Below are 20791 nucleotides of genomic sequence, written 5' to 3' on the forward strand. Positions count from 1 at the left end.
CATTTTTGTGTTTATAAGTAGTTTTTGAGCACATTCAACAATATTGCAAGCCTATTGATAACTCTGATCATTTTGGTAACAATAACCATGATATGACATTTTAATATTGTTACATAGCTTGTCGACCATCAGTCAACTATGGCCAAAATCTACAGTGTTTTTTTAAAAGAAAAAAAATTAAGAGTACAGCTAATTAGGTCCACCACAAATAAACAGATCTTATTTGTGACTTTTTCCACCTCAAAAGGGTTTAAACACTCAGACAAATATACATGGTAGAGATCGGATGGTTTAGTGAGGTCCTCAGAAGCTGAAGGTATCAAGGCGGAGGTGGCATGGGAAGCTCCATTGGCATGTTCGGATGTCTCCCATTTCAGCACATCCTCCCAGCACATCCGCTTCATGCAGGGGGCCTCTTGTTACTTAACTCGATGGAGGAGGTATGTTCCATATCAAATGTGTTAACTGTGAGGTTGATAGTCAATTCAGACTCCTCAAAATCCAATCGTCGATTCAAAGACACCTCGAGTTTCTTTGCAACATCAACTGTGAGGCTGTTTATATGTTTCTATTTTTTTTTTCTTACCCATTCTAACTCCTTCATAAACATTAGTAAGAGTCAGCTAACAATGTAGCTAATAGAATTAGCTCTGTAGCTGGGTTGCAATCACATGACCTAGAGGCTTTCAGGCAATGGTCTAGAGCCACAGTAGGCTTCTGTTTATTTACCTGAATCAGTGCAGATTATAGCAGATTTTAAAAGGTTTAGAGGCAAATATATAAGCGATCATTAAAAAAATATTTAAAATGTAATGGAGTGGATTTTGTCAATCCTAATAAAATATATATTTTTAAAGATTTAAACCATTTATCATCACCAAGAGGTTACTGCTTGCTACAACCTCACTTCATTTGACACTTACGGTATTTAGAGAAGAAAAGATCAGGAGGTGTCCAGAAATTAAGCATTAATTCGTGATAAACATAGTTGGACTTATTTGTGCATCGGTAAATAACGTATTTGATTGACATAAGTCCCGTGCAGCTGTGATCGTAACGCTAATGGGAAAAAAGACACGTTTGTTTGCGAATGATTTCCTGCTACAGATGTTCGTCTTATCTACAATTAATGTCAACAGTCATGGTGTGACGTTCATATTTTGTCTCATTATTTAGCTATCAATGTCCCTGTTGTTCAGCAATCTTTGCTAGCAATATCAAGATCCAGGATACGCTGGCCTACAATAGATGTATTCATCTACTTTATTAATATTATTAAGGATATTTTTTCTTAATGCTAACAAATATCACCAAAGACGCTATAATGTAGTCATCCATGTCAAACAAAGCACTTGGATTTCCTGCACTTCCGATCCGATACCGATACTGGCCTAGCTGAGCATGTGTTAAAGTTTAAAGTTATTTAGCCTACTTAGTTGTCAGGTTCATGTTGAAAATGTTTTTTTAGTACTCTTGATAACAACTAGCCAGCTGAATTAGGTGAGTTTTGAATAATACACAATGGTTGGTAACAAGAAACTGACCTGTTTATTCAAGGATAAACACAAAATAGACACAACCATACATGACAAACAGAAATGGCATCATTGAACAGTAAAAAAGTGAACAGTATAAAGTGTAAATAATGCTGTAAACATCATTAAATAAAGCAAAACACACACACAACCTGAGTGGGATAAATGTCTATAACTCAGCATCAATATTTGCTTTTGAACAAGTGTAAACTTGAAAAAAATATATTTATATCTACACACTCCCTTCAATTGTTCGCCCCCCCTGACTGCAGTCCGAGCATAAAGGGGAGATCTTTCTAACAAAGACGAGCACTTCAAGAGGCTCATGTGTCAGCCTGCTTCTGTGTTCATCAATGATGAGTGAGGCTGTGCTAAAAAACCTCTTACTCTCAACACTTGTGCAAGGAGCTCTGAGGAACTTGGCTGCTCTCCTCCAGTATCTCATCAAAAGAGGCTGCCGAGGCTGCTGGTTGAGCTTCCAGCCTCCATTTGCGTTGCTGTCTCAGCCTCAGCCACACCTTCTCCAGTGGGCATGGTCTTCAGTTCTTGTTCCATTTTCATCACCTCTACCTTTAGTGCCTCCTTTGCCTGATCCAGGTTGGTAGCATTAGTGAAGAACCTTAACATTTGAATAAAATGTAATAAAGATATATCAATTATTGTATATTGTTTCAGCCAGTCTCCACATATTAATGTTCAATGACAACAAGTAACACACAAAATAGATCACAAATGATCAACAGTGACATTCATTTCCTCACCCATCATATAACTGAAGGAGAATAAGAATAATAACAATAATAATAAATAATAATATTATAATAATAGTAAAAATAATAATACATTCCCATCACCTTATATCTATGAAACATTAGGCTACTGAAATACTGCCAAAGAAATAAATGCAAGCTGTAGAGATAAATATTTTCAAAATAGTACTGAAGCATATAATATGCTCAAATAACTATAAAGCACTTACTTGTCTTTATAGCGTGGATCTAGCATAGTTGCCACGTCATAGAGGGGTTCAGTTTCCACATGGTCAAAACGTGTGTGCACCGCATCGAGTAAGGTGGCCTTCATGGTTTGAATCCCTCGGTGTTCTTCGCTCTCACTGTCTAGACAGCATGTCGCGCTAACCTCGGCTGTCAGCTCTTGGAGGGGTTTAAGAATTGTTGCAGTTTTGTCTAGCAGCGACCATTGGTTGCTTGTTAATGTGGCTGGCAGATTCCTGTCGCTATGTTCATCTTTTTCGTTTTGTGGGGTAAAATAATCCCACAAAGCTGACATTTTTACCGTAACTTTTAATTCACATGGCCGTCTTAACTGTTAGGACACAGAATCAAAAAGGTCAACCAAAGAACGAGATTCCTCTACAGAATCTCCTCTCTGTTCAAAAAAAGCACCTTGAAGATTCTAGCGGGAACTCTCATTCAACCCTTTTTCGATTACGCTTGCACCTCCTGGTACCCCAGCACCTCCAAAACCCTCAAATCTAGACTTCAAACATCCCAGAATAAGCTAGTCCGGTTACTTTTAGACCTCCACCCCAGATCACACCTTACTCCAACCCACTTCTCCAAAGTGGGTGGGCTCAGGGTGGAGGACTGAGTAAAACAACTTGCACTGAGCCTAGTCTATAAAATCCGCTACACCTCCCTGATACCGAAGTACATGTCAAACTACTTCCTTAACCACAACACCAGGGGGAGCTCCACAAACCACGTTAAACCCAGATTCCGATCTAACAAAAGTCTTAACTCATTCTCTTTCTATGTGGAATGCACTCCCAACAGGTGTAAAAGTATATCTCTATCCCTACATTCCTTCAAAACCGCTCTCAAACAACACCTCCAGGCAACTTCAACCCTTTACTAATACCTTCCTCCATTCACATCCCATTTTCCCGGATTATAAATAACCTAATGTAAATAATCAAATGTACTTCTAATGTATTTACTTGCTCTTATGCTATCTGAACTCACTATGTTCTCTGCTGGCTGTACATATCCTACCAAGTAAGACCTATACTGTTTCAAAGTCCATTTCTCTGTTGATGCAATTGTTGATGACTGAAGTACTGATATCAACCAATGCTCCTCATCCCACCCCCAGATTGTAAATATTGTAAATAATTCAATTTATATACTATGATGATTAACTTGTGTGATGACTGTATTATGCTGATAGTATATATTTGTATCATGAATTGATTAACGTGGACCCCCAACTTAAACAAGTTGTAAAACTTATTCGGGTGTTACCATTTAGTGGTAAATTTTACGGAATATGTACTGCACTGTACAATCTACTAATAAAAGTATCAATCAATCAATCAATCAATCAATCAATCAATCAATCAATCAATCAATCAAATGTGTTGATGTGTTGAAGGTGTGCTGGAAAATGCAGTATGGCGTTTAGGGAGCAGCAGAAGAGTGGAATGTATTATTTAAATCGGTGCGTTAAAAAACACGGACCAGATTTTTTTTTTAAAACGGGATCTGGATCGGCATTTTCCTATGCCTTGCTGATACACATTTTTTGGCAAATATCAGCGGCCGATCCGATCCAAATATCGGATCGGGACAACCTTAAAAATGACATTAATTTATTTGCACAACCAGGTCTTTGTAGTTCTTTTTGGGCATAGCAACCACAAAAGAACACAAACTAATGCAATATCTTGTCCTTTCTTTTTTTCGTCTTTGTTTCGTCTCTCAAACCCTAGTAATATAGTAGAGAATAAACCTGATTGCCTCAAGGAAAGTTTCTCAAACAAATCAAATGTTCAAACGAACATTTTACAGTGTTATCACTGCAGACACAAATGGTCCGATTGTATTCCAGACGATGACGAAAGTGATTATTTTTAAGAGTAGTTTCCTTCGACACACTTTTGTTTCTTTCGGGTCTCTATTCAGGCTCTCTCCTATCTCTCTAATTAAATGATTGCAGCACCCAAGAACAGAACAGCAATACGGTATTTTCTGCTCAAACTTTTGATTGTTTTAATTCTATGCTCAAGCTGCTTGACCATCGAGTGAATTAAGCCGTGAAGAAAAAAACTGGAAATGACGTCATATGCAACCCTTTGACTGTACATATAGTCTATAAACACTCTAAAAGCATCCAAAAACCTCCATCAATGATTTTTATACACACTGCAAGCATATATGTAATGTAGTAACAGGAATATTTATCATTACATGTAGTATTTGCATATTGTTTTTATCATTTTAAGCATAGAGCAGCATATTAATTTGATAGATGCATCACATTCACTTTTCCCATCAACAACAATAGCAACAACTATTAAATATGACAAAATTTGTGAGAGACATCAAAGACTACTTTGTGTCAGGCTTGTCCCTGACGGTTTTGTCTATGTCTTAGTTTTCCTCTGCATCTGTCTTTGTTTCCTGTCTTTAGTTCCTGTCAGCACTCATATTTTGGTTCTGTTTCCTGTTTGTCTCCCTGAGTTCTGTGTCCCCTCAGCTATGGCTGATTGGCACCTGGCCACACCTGGTGTCAATCAGCAAGACACTATTTGAACCTGTTTTGTCCTCCAGTCAGATGTTGGAATATTGTTGTGTCATGTCGTGTCGAGGCCACCACTACCTGTCTTGTCGCTTGTAGCTTTGTCTACTTCTGTTCACTCTGCTCATGCCATAGTTCCGTTCGTGTCACAGTAAGATATTTTTGCTCTTAGCCAAGTTTGTTATCCGCCTCGTGCGCGCCTTTTGTTAGTACCCTTTTGTTTGTTCTTGTTTTAGTGTTTAAATTAAAGTATGTTTTCTTATTTAATGCCTGCTATTGTCTCTGCATCTTGGGGTTCGTCAACAAAAAACTCTGAGACTTTGATAGAAATAAGGATCTAGAACGTTATATTTTTGAGCCTGAAAATAAGGAGGATGAGCTACATGTTTTAGAAGCTTTGTGCTTAACAGATACAGCTTTATTGAAACACTAAACGTCATGCAGCAGCATTTTTAAGTGCTAATCAAGAAATACAAACCACGAAAATAATAAAGCAATACATTACTGTACCATATCTGCTCTCACAGGGATGTCGACTGATGGGATGCTCATATCTTCCCATTTAAATCATGAATAATGTTGGCCCTGCGATGAGGTGGCGATCTGTCCAGGGTGTATACCGCCTTCCGCCCGATTGTAGCTGAGATAGGCGCCAGCGCCCCCCGCGACCCCCTCCAAAAAAAGGGAATAAGCGGTAGAAAATGGATGGATGGATAAATCATAATTCTAACGCAATTTGAAAAAAAAAAAGATTCCACGATCAAGTATCTTTTTTTGTGTCTTTCTTGCATCTCCAGGTATAAAATGGACGTCGGAGTTGACCAATTTCTCGGTTTATGGCCACAACCTTCCACTATACATGTTAGAGGCATTATTTATAATCTAGAATACGCAGAGGCAATGTAGCAGCAGCAGCTCAGTATGTCAATAGCTGCATGAGCTTGTTAGCGTTCTGTGATCACAGCGCTATAAAATGTTTATCTGCATTACAGCAGTACTTATGATATCATTCAATAATCAATGTTTATTTATATAGCCCTAAATCACATGTGTCTCAAAGGGCTGCACAAATCACAATGACATTCTCGGTACAAAGCCCACATAAGGGCAAGGAAAAACTCACACAGTGACAATGATGACTATGAGAAACCTTGGAGAGGACTGCATATGTGGGCAACCCCCCCCACCCCAGGTGACCAAAAGCAATGGATGTCGAGCGGGTCTAACATGATATTGTGAAAGTCCAATCCATAGTGGATCCAACATAACGGTGAGAGTCCAGTCCAAAGTGGATCCAATATAGTAGCGAGAGTCCCGTCCGCAGTAGAGCCAGAAGGAAACCATCCCAAGCGGAGACGGATCAGCAGCACATAGATGTCCCCAACCGATACACAGGCGAGTTGTCCATCCTGGGTCCTGACTCTGGACGAGCGGTCCATCCAGGGTCCCGACACTGAACAGCCAGTACTTCATCCATGAGCACCGGACCTGTGTCCCCTCCATCCCCCCTCCACAAGGGAGAGGGGGGAAGAGGAGAAAAAGAAAATAAACGGCAGATCAACTGGTCTAAAATGGGGGTCTATTTAAAGGCTAGAGCAGTGGTTCTTAACCTTGTTGGAGGTACCGAACTCCGCCAGTTTCATATGCGCATTCCTTGAACCCTCCTTTTTTTTCAAATTCAAGACAAAGTTATGTTTTTGGTAACACTTTAGTATGGCGAAGATATTCTAAGTAACAAATACTTAATTTAGCATTTTTTGGACACTTGGGGAACATATTCTAAGTAACAAATATTAATTAAGAGTTATTTGGTTCGGGTTAGGGTTAGGGTTATAATAAGCCCATGCCGAATAAGGCAACTAATTGAAGGTGAATATGTGTTCCCCATACTAAAGTTTTACCATGTTTTTTTTACTGGTGCACAAAATGAACCGTGCATGAACATCACCTTGTTCAGACAACAAAACCAACACAGTGCATAAACTCACAACAAATGAGACACCTGCAAATCCGTCTGACTTCTGCTGTTGCCGTATCCATATTAACGCCGATAGGGAGAAGTTTTTATTTACACGATAAGTCGGGTGTGTTTTGACCTCCGCCGAACCCCTGAGCCCGACTCACCGAACCCCTAGGGTATGATCGAACCTCGGTTAAGAACCACTGGGCTAGAGCAGTGGTTCTAAAATGGGGGTACGCGTACCCCTGGGGGTACTTGAAGGTATGCCAGGGGGTACGTGAGATTTTTTAAAAAAATATTTTAAAAGTAGCAACAATTCAAAAATCCTTTATAAATATATTTATTGAATAATACTTCAACAAAATATGAATGTAAGTTCATAAACTTTGACAAGAAATGCAACAATGCAATATTCAGTGTTGACAGCTAGATTTGTTTGTGGACATGTTCCATAAATATAATAATAATAATAATAGATTTTATTTGTAAAAAAATCACTTTACGTTGAGCAAACAACCTCAAAGTGCCACAATGTAAAAAATTGTAATAATAATAATAAAAAGATAAAAAATAAATAAAATATTAAACTAGAAACAGCCCAATAGCTAGAACCAGCATGTATGTCTATAAAAAGGCTTTTTTTTTTTTTAAAAAGGATTTTTAAGCCTTTTTTAAAAGCATCCATGTCAAATATTGACGTTAAAGATTTCTTTTTTTGTGAAGAAATGTTTAGAATAAAGTTCATGAATCCAGATGTATCTCTATTGCAATCCCCAAAGAGGGCACTTTAAGTTGATGATTACTTCTATGTGTAGAAATCTTTATCTATAATTGAATCACTTGTTTATTTTTCAACAAGTTTTTAGTTATTTTTATATCTTTTTTTCCAACTAGTTCACGAAAGACCACTACAAATGAGCAAAATGTTGCACTGTAATACAATTTAATAAATCAGAAACTGATGACATAGTGCTGTATTTTACTTCTTTATCTTTTTTTTTCAACCAATAATGCATTGCTCTGATTAGGGGGTACTTGAATTAAAAAAAATGTTCACAGGGGGTACATCACTGAAAAAAGGTTGAGAACCACTGGGCTAGAGTATACAAATGAGTTTTAAGATGAGATTTAAATGCTTCTACTGAGGTAGCGTCTCAAACTGTTACCGGTAGGGCATTCCAGAGTACTGGAGCCCGAATGGAAAACGCTCTATAGCCCGCAGACTGTTTTTGGGCTCTGGGATTCACTAATAAGCTGGAGTCCTATTAACGCGGATTTCTTGCCGGAAACAATATCGCTATATTTGGTTAATATTCAGGACACAAGATGTACATTTTGATGGTTTCTGAATGTTTTTTAGAGGGCTTCATGGGCAAATAATGTACTGCATTAATTGTACTGTTAGCCACCTCGTACTTCTCGTATTTTACCAGTTAGAATGCATATGAAAAAAAAACTTATGTGACCTCGTTTTACAAAAGGATTGTGAATGAGAAGCAACATTCCAAAAAAAGTGCAGTTCCCCTTTAACATAATAGCAGAATTGGATCCTCTGAGAACCAGAGCCAGTGAGGTACTGACTGAGCACATCTGCACTCATCACCGTGTGTATGTGTAATCTGTGATCTTTGTGGCGTTAATCCTCATTAATATTAAACATTTGATGACTCTTTCACTGATGAAGCGTGACACCTTTCTGCTGACAGAGCATCCCCACAGGAGGAGGATGTTCCTGACAATGATTCCAATCTCACGGAGAAAATCTGAGCCAGAAAAAATGACGTGGTGTAGATTGTAGAGCACAAACACATATTGACTGTATGCGTCCATGTTGAACTAACCTTATGGTATTTTTGATTAGATATTTACACTATTTTACACACACAGGATGTACAAAATGCCTGCATAACATTGACATAGTGGATGTTTGTGAGTATTTCCTCAGCTGTGGGTTTTTTTACCCTTTAGAGTCTGACTGCTGCTTGCTGAGCACGGACCATAATGATGCTCGTCAGCACTGGTTTGTTGCTAGGTAACAATTACCTGACTGTGCTTTGCTTGCAGTGAGCTACACATTGTGTGTGCGTGTGTGTGTGTGTGTGTGTGTGTGTGTGTGTGTGTGTGTGTGTGTGTGTGTGTTTGTTGAGAACGGAAAAATACAGCAAAATCAACAGCCAACCAATATCTGTTTAGTTTTTTCTTGGGTGTTTACTCACCTCTGGTTCTAATTTGATTTGCTCCATGGCTTTTATTTTTTATAATGACACTGTCTCAAATCAAAGGATAATGAAAGTCAGCATCTATTTAAAGTCCCACAGTACTCATGCTGACAAATGCATTTGCTGTGATTTCCCATATGTGATATTAATATATTATATGTCAGTTTGTAGTGGTTTATTTCTTATCGCCTTAAACGTGTTTATTCTTTGTGGTATAGTACTGAATCATACAAAACCACGTTGGCATCTATCATTGCATAGTTGTATTTCTGACCATTTAGTTCGCTGTCTTCTGTCACATGGATCAGTATAACTTAGCTAAGGTATATATCTAGGTATAAACGGTGATATCATCAAAGGTGAGGTTGAAGGAAGTGATAGCATTGAGAAAAAAAACATCCTCTACAGTGGGAAGCCAACCAGAAGACATGGCACCTCCCCCAAAAAGGCTTGCCAGCTCCCACAGACTTGGATGATAAATTTGGGGATCATTAAATGGTCCTAAATGAGACCCTGGCGTGAGAGCTAGCCCTGGCCATCTGGCTCCATTGTGAGTGGCCGTGCTGTATTCAAACTTAGCCAGCAGCATCCATGTCTCCTATTGGATAAATGCAGAGAGGGCCTGGTAAACATAGCCAATCAGAGACTCTTTTCTGATTTCCAACCACTCTATTGAGCTTTACTATAGCTCAAATGTATCTGTTTTAATGCATCTACCTGATTGTACCTAAAGTAACCTTAATCCATGTGACATGTTTCTGTCACAGGTTTTAGTTAATGAATAAGTTCAACTGAATACAAAAATAAACCTGTATGCCAATACGATCTTAAGATATGTTGACATTTAACAACTTCAAATAAAATAGACTTGGGTGTCATTGATTTAATAGTGACGTTCATTTGGTGAAGGTTGATCATTTGAACCCAGGTACTAACCAAACAAATGGACTTGCGAACCATCATTAATTTGATACAGGGGTGCTGTACAAGCGACAAGGGACAAGCGGTAGAAAATGGATGGATGAATGGATTTGTGTTGCTTCAGCTTGAGTGTGCTCGTCAATGGGCCAAAATCATGGACCAGTGTTCAAATGACAGTGAAAATAATTTCACAGTCTCCCTGTTGCATATGTCCTTACATTTGAACAGTTCTTCATGGCATTGCAAATATATAAACATTTGGTCCTTTATAAAAAAATGTGGGACCAAACCATTCACCTTATTTGTTTACCAGAAAACAAGTGGGAGTATAGCCTTATATTAAGATGTTATGTTGGTCTTCATGAGTTTCTTTGACCTAAACTCGTTTTTTCTGCAATTTCTAGGCAATAAGCTGAACAAAGATCTTAAACACTACCTTAGTCTGAGGTTCCAAAAGGCGTCTCCGGACCACAACCTGCAAAAGACCATCCGAGCTAATCTGTATCGCCATGCTGTGCCTTGTAAGTATCATTTTATTATATAATTATATGATATTGTACTGGTGAATTCTTAAACTGAAACATTTGGAAGTAGACTTGTCTTTAAACAGTCTCCAGCATCATGTATTGGTCTTTAAACTGTTGACCCACTTCCTTTGGGCTTTTATCTTGTTTGTCTCATCTATTAATCTTGCTCAAATGCTCAATGCCTCTCTCCCACCCAGAATACATTTTTGCCCGACGATATACCATTGTCCCCATTTTGGCTACTAATGAATGAAAGGTAAAAGTGAGCCACCATCAACATTGACCCCAGTCAAAGTTATAAAATATTCCAAATTTACCCAGTTCCAACAACAGTCGTTGGTTACATTTGCTTGTTCTTAGCTGGAGATTTTTTCCGACTGTAGTCATATCATGTTTGTGTTAGGATAACCTTCTTTATGAAGTTGTTAGTGCATCTGTCTCACAATACGAAAGTCCTGGGTTCGATCCTGTGCTCGAGTTTGCATGTTCTCCCCGTGGCTGCGTGGGTTCCCTCAGTATACACCAGCTTCCTTCCACCTCCAAAGACATGCACCTGGGGATAGGTTGATTGACAACACTAAATTGACCCTAGTGTGTGAATGTATGTATGAATGTTATCTGTCTATCTGTGTTGGCCCTGTGATGAGGTGGCGACTTGTCCAGGGTCTACACTGGACAAGAAAATGGATGAATGGACATGACCACAAGGCTTCAAGCTAAGTCTTTCAATGAAGGAGCACGGGGTATCACTCAGTAATCTGGTGTATCTGTTTGTTTCTCCCCCCTTGGGAACTGTTTTGTTATGCATGGACATGATATAATCATTGAATTATGATTTGAACACAACTTCTTCCAGTTTCCATTTCCGTACGGATTCAAGTTTGACTATGCAAATGTGTGTTTGCATGCATTTCTTTACTGAAAATGTTGTCTATATTTTGTATGTATTTCCCTTTTCCTTGCTCGTGGTTTATTTCTCTCTCTCTCTGTCTCTCTCTGTCTCTCTCTGTCTCTCTCTGTCTCTGTCTCTCTCTCTCTCTCTCTCTATCTCTCTCTCTTTCTCTTCTCTCTCTCTGTGTCTCTCTCTCTCTCTCTCTCTCTGTCTATGGCTTGCTGAGCCATGTGACCAGTAAATCCACCTCTCTTCCCCTGCCTGGGATTATGATGTTCTAATTTATTGAAAATAGATTCTTGCCTGATTATGTCATGTTAGGCTCTTACAAAGATCGAGGAAGATGAAAAGGCCACTGCGACACACAAAGGACGGACAGTGATATTCCAAATCTACCCAAAAAGCTAAAGCAAATATGATTCATAGAGGTGTTTGTGTTTTTATTGATCTTAGACTACAGTACAACATAGCCTCTTATTTTGAAATAGTTAATTGATAACTTGGGAGGCACGGTGTGTCAGGGGTTTGTGCATGTGCCTCACAATACTAAGGTCCTGAGTAGTCTTGAGTTCAATCCCGGGCTCTGGATTTTTCTGTGTGGAGTTTACATGTTCTCCTTGTGACTGTGTGGGTTCTCTCTGGGTACTCCGTTCCTCCCGTCTCCAAAGACATGCACCTGGGGATAGGTTAATTGGCAAAGCTAAATTGGCCCTAGTATTTGAATGTGAGTGTGAATGTTGTCTGTCTATCTGTGTTGGCCCTGTGATAAGGTGGCGACTTGTCCAGGGAGTACCCCGCCTTCTGCCCGAATGAAGCGGAGATATGCTCCTGCACCCCCGCGACCCCAAAAAGGGACAAGCTGTAGGAAAAGGATGGATCATTAATAACTGGATTCATTTTTAGTATCAGCGCTCACAGAAATGGCTGGGGGTATATCATGGAAGAGACGAACACGAGAAGCAAACAGCAATCACACATTTTGTTGAAAACATTATAGTTTTTAGTACAAACCCCGTTTCCATATGAGTTGGGAAATTGTGTTAGATGTTAATATAAACGGAATACAAAGATTTGCAAATCATTTTCAACCCATTTTCAGTTGAATATGCTACAAAGACAACATATTTGATGTTCAAAGTGATAAACATTTTTTTTTGTGCAAATAATCATTAACTTTCGAATCTGATGCCAGCAACATGTGACAAAGAAGTTGGGAAAGGTGGCAATAAATAATGATAAAGTTGAGGAATGCTCATCAAACACTTATATGGAACATCCCACAGGTGTGCAGGCTAATTGGGAACAGTTGGGTGCCATGATTGGGTATAAAAGCAGCTTCCATGAAATGCTAAGTAATTCACAAACAAGGATGGGGTGAGGGTCACCACTTTGTCAGCAAATTGTCGAACAGTTTTAGAACATTTCTCAACTAGCTATTGCAAGGAATTTAGGGATTTTACCATCTACGGTCCGTAAAATCATCAAACAGTTCAGAGAATCTGAAGAAATCACTGCACGTAAGCGATGATATTATTGACTTTTGATTCCTCAGGCGGTACCTCATCAAAAAAAAGACATCAGTGTGTAAAGAATATCACCACATGGGCTCAGGAACACTTCAGAAAACCACTTTCAGTAACTACAGTTGGTCGCTAAATCCGTAAGTGCAAGTTAAAACTCTACTATGCAAAGCCAAACCCATTTATCAACAATATCCTGAAACGCCGCCGGCTTGGCTGGGCCCGAGCTCACCTAAGATGGACTGATGCAAAGTGGAAAGGTGTTCTGTGGTCTGACGAGTCCACATTTCAAATTATATTTGGAAACAGAGGATGTGGTGTCCTCCAGAACAAAGAGGAAAATAACCATTCGGATTGTTATAGGCGCAAAGTTCAAAACCCAGCATCTGTGATGGGATGGGGGTGTATCAGTGCCCAAGGCATGGGTAACTTACCGTATTTTTCGGACTATAAGTCGCGTTTTTTTCTGTAGTTTGGCCGGGGGTGAGACTTGGCCAAACTATAAAAAAAAAAAAAAAAAAGACTGCGACTTATAGTCCGAAAAATACGGTACACATCTGTGAAGGCACCATTAATGCTGAAAGGTCCATACAGGTTTAGAGCAACATACTGTATGTTGACATCGAAGCAACGTTATCATGGACGCCACTGCTTATTTCAGCAAGACAAGTGTTACAATAGTGTGGCTTCGTAAAAAAAAGGGTGCGGGTACTTTCCTGGCCCGCCTGCAGTTCAGACCTGTCTCTAATCGAAAATGTGTGGCACATCATGAAGCTTAAAATACGACAGCAGAGACCCCGGACTGTTGAACGACTGTAGTTCTACATAAAACAAGAATGGGAAAGAATTCCACTTTCAAAGCTTCAACAATTAGTTTCCTCAGTTCCCAAACGTTTATTGAGTGTTGTTAAAAAAAAACGTAATGTCACACAGTGGTGAACATGTCCTTTCCCAACTACTTCGACACTTCTTGCAGCCATGAAATTCTAAGTTAATTAATATTTGCAAAAAAAAAAAAAAGTTTATGAGTTTGAACATTAAATATATTGTCTTTGTAGTACATTCAATTGAATATGGGTTGAAAATGATTTGCAAATCTTTGTATTCTGTTTATATTTACATCTAACACAATTTCCCAACTCATATGGAAACGAGGTTTGTATATCAGTACATGGAATGCAATTATGGAATGGATTAATCAAATAAATCAAACAATGTACTAACATGATCAAGAAACAGCTTCAAGAAACTCTTCAAACTTAGTGTTTACAAGGATCAAAGATAAACATATAGAATTTATTGATAATCTGATTTATTTCACCAAATAAAATACAACCTCTTTCACTAATTATTTATTTTTCAATGTTGTTACTTATGGAGTAAATTGTGAATAAATTGAGAACAGGAAGTGAACAAAAGTGTTAGCAGCTGCTATGTAAAGGAAAAGGGGTAGGATTAAAAAAGCTCTGCTTCTTCCTACTCCTTTTCGAACATGTTGAAAAGAGAAACTGGAAATTGTAGTGTATCATGTTGTATGCATGCATGTTCAAAATAAATTCAAACTCAACTAACTCACGTGACTCTGAACACTTGTTTTATTTATGAAAAGCAGTCCTCAAACAATGATTTTTTTCTCCTAAATTATATATGTCTTATAGCCTGGCTTTCTCAAAGCAGAACATGCGTTTCCAGTCATATTAGTTTACAACCAATAACACTTTGCAAGAGAGCTTTCCTCATCAGGCTTTATTGTCATAACATATCATTACAATTATTCACTGGCAGATTTGTTTATGTTATGAAATGATCAAATCACAAGGAATGCAGTGTACAGATGGACTACCGCAGTGGTCCTCAACTTGTGGAAATGTAAACATAGAGAAACCTGAGAATAACTATTTTTTGCAGGTTTAGTGCCAGGAAGTTACAGCTGTGTAACATTTCATTGGTCTGTTTTTCTAATGTAAGTTATGGAAATTAATTTATGTAATGCCTGCAATAGTTATTATTGTACCAAATTAATAACATTTTAAAGCAACCCATTTGTTATATATTTTGAACTGTTTTTAATCATACAGCCCTGTACTTTAGTTCCTTCCTGTTGTGTTTGTATACATGGATATGGAACGGAGAAGGGTTGAAAAGAGATGAGGGGTGCGTGGCTAAGGATTATGGTCCTTTAAAAAACAAAGAACAATTATACTGTTGAGGTGACTTTTGCTGTTTTATGGACAATTTTTTTCTTTCTGCAGCACTCACTTTTACTTTCTCTTTACACTCCATGCAGAGAATCAACCATGAGACAACAAGATGGCGCAACCAGACATGGTAGTTAATACTGTAACGTGATTGGCTGTTAGCGTGTCCTTCCCATATTTATATATATTAACAAGCACATAGGTAGCATATAAAAATAACTTTTCAAAATAAATAAAAAAATACATTGTATTCCGTAGAATTAGACAAAATAAAACATGTGGAAATCACGGAAGAAATTAACATTTTCAAAACTTTTAAGAACCTTTGTCATCTCGCTTTAAAATATACTGGTGAAACTCAAAAATATTTGAATAATGTGTTGAGATTTACAAGGTGAAACTATTATATGAGAGGCTCATAACATGCAATTTAAGATGTCAAGTCATCTTTGATATAATTGTGATGATTATGGCTTACATTTTATGAAATCCTTGAAATGAAAAATCTCAGAAAATGGGGTGTTTTCAAAACTGTAAGATATGATGATCACACAAATAGGTAATAAAAGCTTGTCATGTCTCACTTTGCATGTAATTAGTTAATCACATATTATTCGTTTCACATTTGAAGTTGAATTGCTGACGTGAACCGACTTTCACATGGTATTCAAATGTTATGAGTTTCATCTGTATAATGGAAATGACTGAATAAAAACGTGGTTGCAGGAATACATACAACTTTTCTCTGAACACCTCTTGAAGATTAGGAGTACTGTGACCACAAACTTAGTCACTGCTTGCCTGTCCGGCGTGCACCCTCGTACTTACTGCCCGCCTTGGAGCCAGTCACACTCCGTCTGTCGTCTTGCTCCTAAATGAGAAGAAAATGACTTCAATTTAATAAATAGCCTTGCTAACATGACGGGCGGTAAGTAGGCCTGGGCCAATAACAAATTTTGCCTGACAGTATATTGACCTACGTATTACTGCCGATGAACAATAATATTGCCATTATTTTAATGGGACCAAATTAACTACTGATCGATTGATAAAACATTATGATAATGCATGCAATCCTTTCAAATGCAATAAACGCAAATTTCTGCTTTCGTTCAACATTGTAAATGTATTGTAAACTTATAAATCTCCTAGTTAAATATCCATCCATCCATCCATTTCCTACCGCTTATTCCCTTTTGGGGCCGCGGGGGGTGCTGGCGCCTATCTCAGCTACAATCGGGGTGAAGGCGGTGTACACCCTGGACAAGTCGCCACCTCATCACAGGGCCAACACAGATAGACAGACAACATTCACACTCACATTCAAACACTAGGGCCAAATTTAGTGTTGCCAATCAACCTATCCGCAGGTGCATGTCTTTGGAAGTGGGAGGAAGCCGGACTACCTGGAGGGAACCCACGCATTCACGGGGAGAACATGCAAACTCCACACAGAAAGTTCCCGAGCCTGGATTTGAACCCAGAACTGCAGGAACTTCGTATTGTGAGGCAGACGCACAAACCCCTCTTCCACCGTGAAGCCCTCCTAGTTAAATAGTAAATCAAAAATAATAATAAGATATACGTTGTCTGTTAGCGAAATGTTGCACTTGAATAAAGATCACAACCAACATCAGTAAAATATGTTAAGGCAGTGGTTGTCAACATTTTTTCAGTGATGTACCCCCTGTGAACATGTTTTCAGATCGAGTACCCCCTAATCAGAGCAACGCATTTTTGGTTGAAAAAAACAGATAAAGAAGTAAAATACAGCACTATGTCATCAGTCTCTGATTTATTAAATTGTATAACAGTGCAAAATATTGCTCATTTGTAGTGGTCTTTCTTGAACTATTTGGAAAAAAATATATAAACAAAAAACTAAAAACTTGTTGAAAACTAAACAAGTGATTCAATTCTAAATGCAGATTTCTACACATAGAAGTAATCCTCAACTTAAAGTGCCCTCTTTTTGGATTGCAATAGTGATCCATCTGGATTCATCAACTTCATTCTAAACATTTCTTCACAGAAAAAGAAATCTTTAACATCAATATTTATGGAACATGTCCACAACAAATCTAGCTGTCAACACTGAATATTGCATTGTTGCATTTCTTTTCACAGTTTATGAACTTACATTTATATTTTGTTGAAGTAATATTCAATAAATATATTTATAAAGGATTTTTGAATTGTTGCTATTTTTAGAATATTTTAAAAAAATCTCACGTACCCCTTGGCATACCTTCAAGTACCCCCAGGGGTGCGCGTACCCACATTTGAGAACCACAGTGTTAAGGAGGGGGCCCTCAAATATACAATACCAAAAGCAATAAGATAGGTTAAGGAGGGAGTGCGGTAGGTAGGTCAAATATACACAACTAAAACAATAAAGAATATGGATAAACAAACCATTGACCAACAAAGTTGGGCTTCAACACTGAACATGTAGGCAGAGGAAGAGTTGTACATTGTATTAACTGACAATCAAGTTAGGACCTTTTTAAACAAAAGTGCAGGGTAACCATATAAATACTACAGTATATCCATCCATCCATTTTCTACCGCTTGTCCCTTTTGGGATCACGGGGGGTCGCTGGAGCCTATCTCAGCTGCATTCGGGCGGAAGGCGGTGTACACCCTGGACAAGTCGCCATCTCATCGCAGTACTACTGTACAAACGGATCCAAAAAAACTTAAGTCTGGCAAGTTTCGACATGACATTTGTCCGTCAAACATTTGCAGCACTTTTAGAAATGTTAGTTTTGTAACAGTATTAAATGGCAGCATGTCTTTGGCAATGTATTTAACCACACTTTTTCTGAGCGCACACTATTTTGCAGGGTTTTTTTTCACTGACCTGGCTTGTTCACCAAACGCAAAGTGAGTGTGCACAATGAAGTGGTTGTGTTTCAAGTGGGCGTGCAGGTTTGTTGTATTCAAGCACATTCAGCAGACTGGCTCCTTGGTGTTGATAGGTTCACTTTGTTCCAAAGGTCTAAACTGAAATATTCCGACACTGGTGTGATGGTATTTGGTTTTGCGATCATTTTGTCCATGTTAGTTGCTACATGCTAACTAGTTGCACTGTGTGCTGCTAGCAGACCAGCAGCCCTGCCTCGCTGCACAAAGAGTCAAAGACACGTAATGAGGACAAGAGAATTGACCCCCTTCTTTTCATTCCGCTATGGTACAAACGCGCGTACCTGCTGAGTGCGACTATAAGTGTGAATGCTCTTGAAGCATCCACATGGCAATTTATTGATGCTGGAAAACTTACTGACGTAATTTTCATTTATCATTGGTTAATTGACTTATGGAATATCGGCCCAGTCCTACAGGTGAGTTAGTACCTGTTCTATTTACAGCAGATGACGTGCTTGTGTTATTGCTGCTAGGATGAGATTGTCGTGTTTTTTAATGCAACATTTATTTATAGTTTTTGCATGCTGTGTGTTTAAATGTTTCGAATGTACTCCTTTTGATGAAATAGCATCCTTGCAATATCAAAAAGTAGTGCTGTAGTACTCTTTTCTTTTAAAATGTAGCCTAATTTTGAAAAAATTTTCTGCCTGGCCGCCATTTTGCTGTCTGACATCACTATACATATTGCAGAATAACATAATTTCCATCCACTGGCATTTTAAAGGGAATCGTTTCTGAAAAACGCAAGCAATTCTAAACAATTGATACAAACCCCGTATCCATGTGAGTTGGGAAACTGTGTTGGATGTAAGTATAAACGGAATACAATGACTTGCAAATCCTTTTCAAACCATGTTCAAATAAATGCACTACAAATACAAGATATTTGATGTTCAAACTCATAAACTTAATTTTTTTTTTTGCCAATAATAATTATCTTAGAATTTCATGGTTGCAACACGTGCCAAAGTAGTAGTTGGGAAAGGACATGTTCACCACTGTGTTATATCACCTATTCTTTCAACAACACTCAATAAACGTTTGGGAACTGAGGAAACTAATTGTTGAAGCTTTGAAAGTGGAATTATTTCCCATTCTTGTTTTATGTAGAGCTTCAGTCATTTAACAGTCCGGGGTCTCGGCTGACGTATTTTACGCTTCATAATGCGCCACACATTTTCGATGGGAGACAGGTCTGGACTGCAGGCGGGCCAGGAAAGTACCCGCACCATTTTTTTTACAAAGCCACGCTGTTGTAACACGTGCTGAATGTGGCTTTGCATTGTCTTGCTGAAATAAGCATGGTGAAAAAGACGGCGCTTAGATGGAAGCATATGTTGTTCCAAAACCTGTATGTACCTTTCAGCATTAATGGTGTCTTCACAGATGTGTAAGTTACCCATGCCTTGGGCACTAATGCACCCCCATACCATCACAGATGCTGGTTTTTGAACTTTGCGTCGATAACAGTCTGGATGGTTCACTTCCCCTTTGGTCCGGATGACACGATGTCGAATATTTCCAAAAACAATTTGAAATGTGGACTCGTCAGACCACAGAATACTTTTCCACTTTGCATCAGTCATTCTTAGATGATCTTGGGCCCAGAGAAGCCGGCGGCGTTTCTGGATGTTGTTGATAAATGGCTTTCGCTTTGCATATTAGAGCTTTAACTTGCACTTACAGATGTAGCGACGAACTGAATTTAGTGACAGTGGTTTTCTGAAGTGTTCCTGAGCCCATTTGGTGATATCCTTTAGAGATTGATATCGGTTTTTGGTACAGTGCCGTCTGAGGAATCGAAGGTCACGGTCATTCAATGTTGGTTTCCAGCCATGCCGCTTACGTGGAGTGATTTTCCAGATTCTGTGAACCTTTTGATGATATTATGGACCGTAGATGTTGAAATCCCTAAATTTCTTGCAATTGCACTTTGAGAAACGTTGTTCTTAAACTGTTTGACTATTTGCTCACGCAGTTGTGGACAGAGTGGTGTACCTCGCCCCATCCTTTCTTGTGAAGGACTGAGCATTTTTTGGGAATTTGTTTTAATACCCAACCATGGCACCCACCTGTTCCCAATTAGCCTGCACACCTGTGGGATGTTCCAAATAAGTGTTTGATGAGCATCCCTCAACTCTATCAGTATGTATTGCAACCTTTCCAATCTTCTTTGTCACGTGTTGCTCGCATAAAATTCTATAGTTAATGATTATTTGCAAAAAAAATGTTTATAAGTTTGAACTTTAAATATGCTGTCCTTGTAGCATATTCAACTGAATATTGGTTGAAAATGATCTGCAAATCATTGTATTCCGTTTATATTTACATCTAACACAATTTCCTAACTCATATGGAAACGGGGTTTGTACATTTGGAACAGGTTGTGAACAAGAACCGGTTTTCGATTCCCATCCCAATTGGCAGGGAAAAGCCATTTACAATCTGAAGGTGGTTGAAACAAGCAACAACGGCTCTACACAATTCCTGACTTTCTGCCTTAACACCACTCACCTTCGTCAGTGTATATGCAGTGTTGGCCGCCACACCA

At 38.6% G+C, this 20791-nt stretch overlaps 1 protein-coding gene across 13 annotated transcripts in view; it reads left to right on the forward strand.

Annotated features, from left to right (window-relative positions):
* Positions 1-20791, forward strand: part of LOC133554928 (membrane-associated guanylate kinase, WW and PDZ domain-containing protein 1-like) — a 219752-nt gene that overhangs the window by 57479 nt on the left and 141482 nt on the right. For all 13 annotated transcript variants that reach the window (XM_061904233.1, XM_061904234.1, XM_061904218.1 and 10 more), the window contains exon 2: positions 10580-10696. In XM_061904233.1, the coding sequence (XP_061760217.1) occupies positions 10580-10696 (117 nt within the window). The remainder of the gene's footprint in view (positions 1-10579; positions 10697-20791) is intronic.

Source organism: Nerophis ophidion, linkage group LG06, assembly GCF_033978795.1.
Source record: "Nerophis ophidion isolate RoL-2023_Sa linkage group LG06, RoL_Noph_v1.0, whole genome shotgun sequence".
NCBI classification, from domain to species: domain Eukaryota; kingdom Metazoa; phylum Chordata; class Actinopteri; order Syngnathiformes; family Syngnathidae; genus Nerophis; species Nerophis ophidion.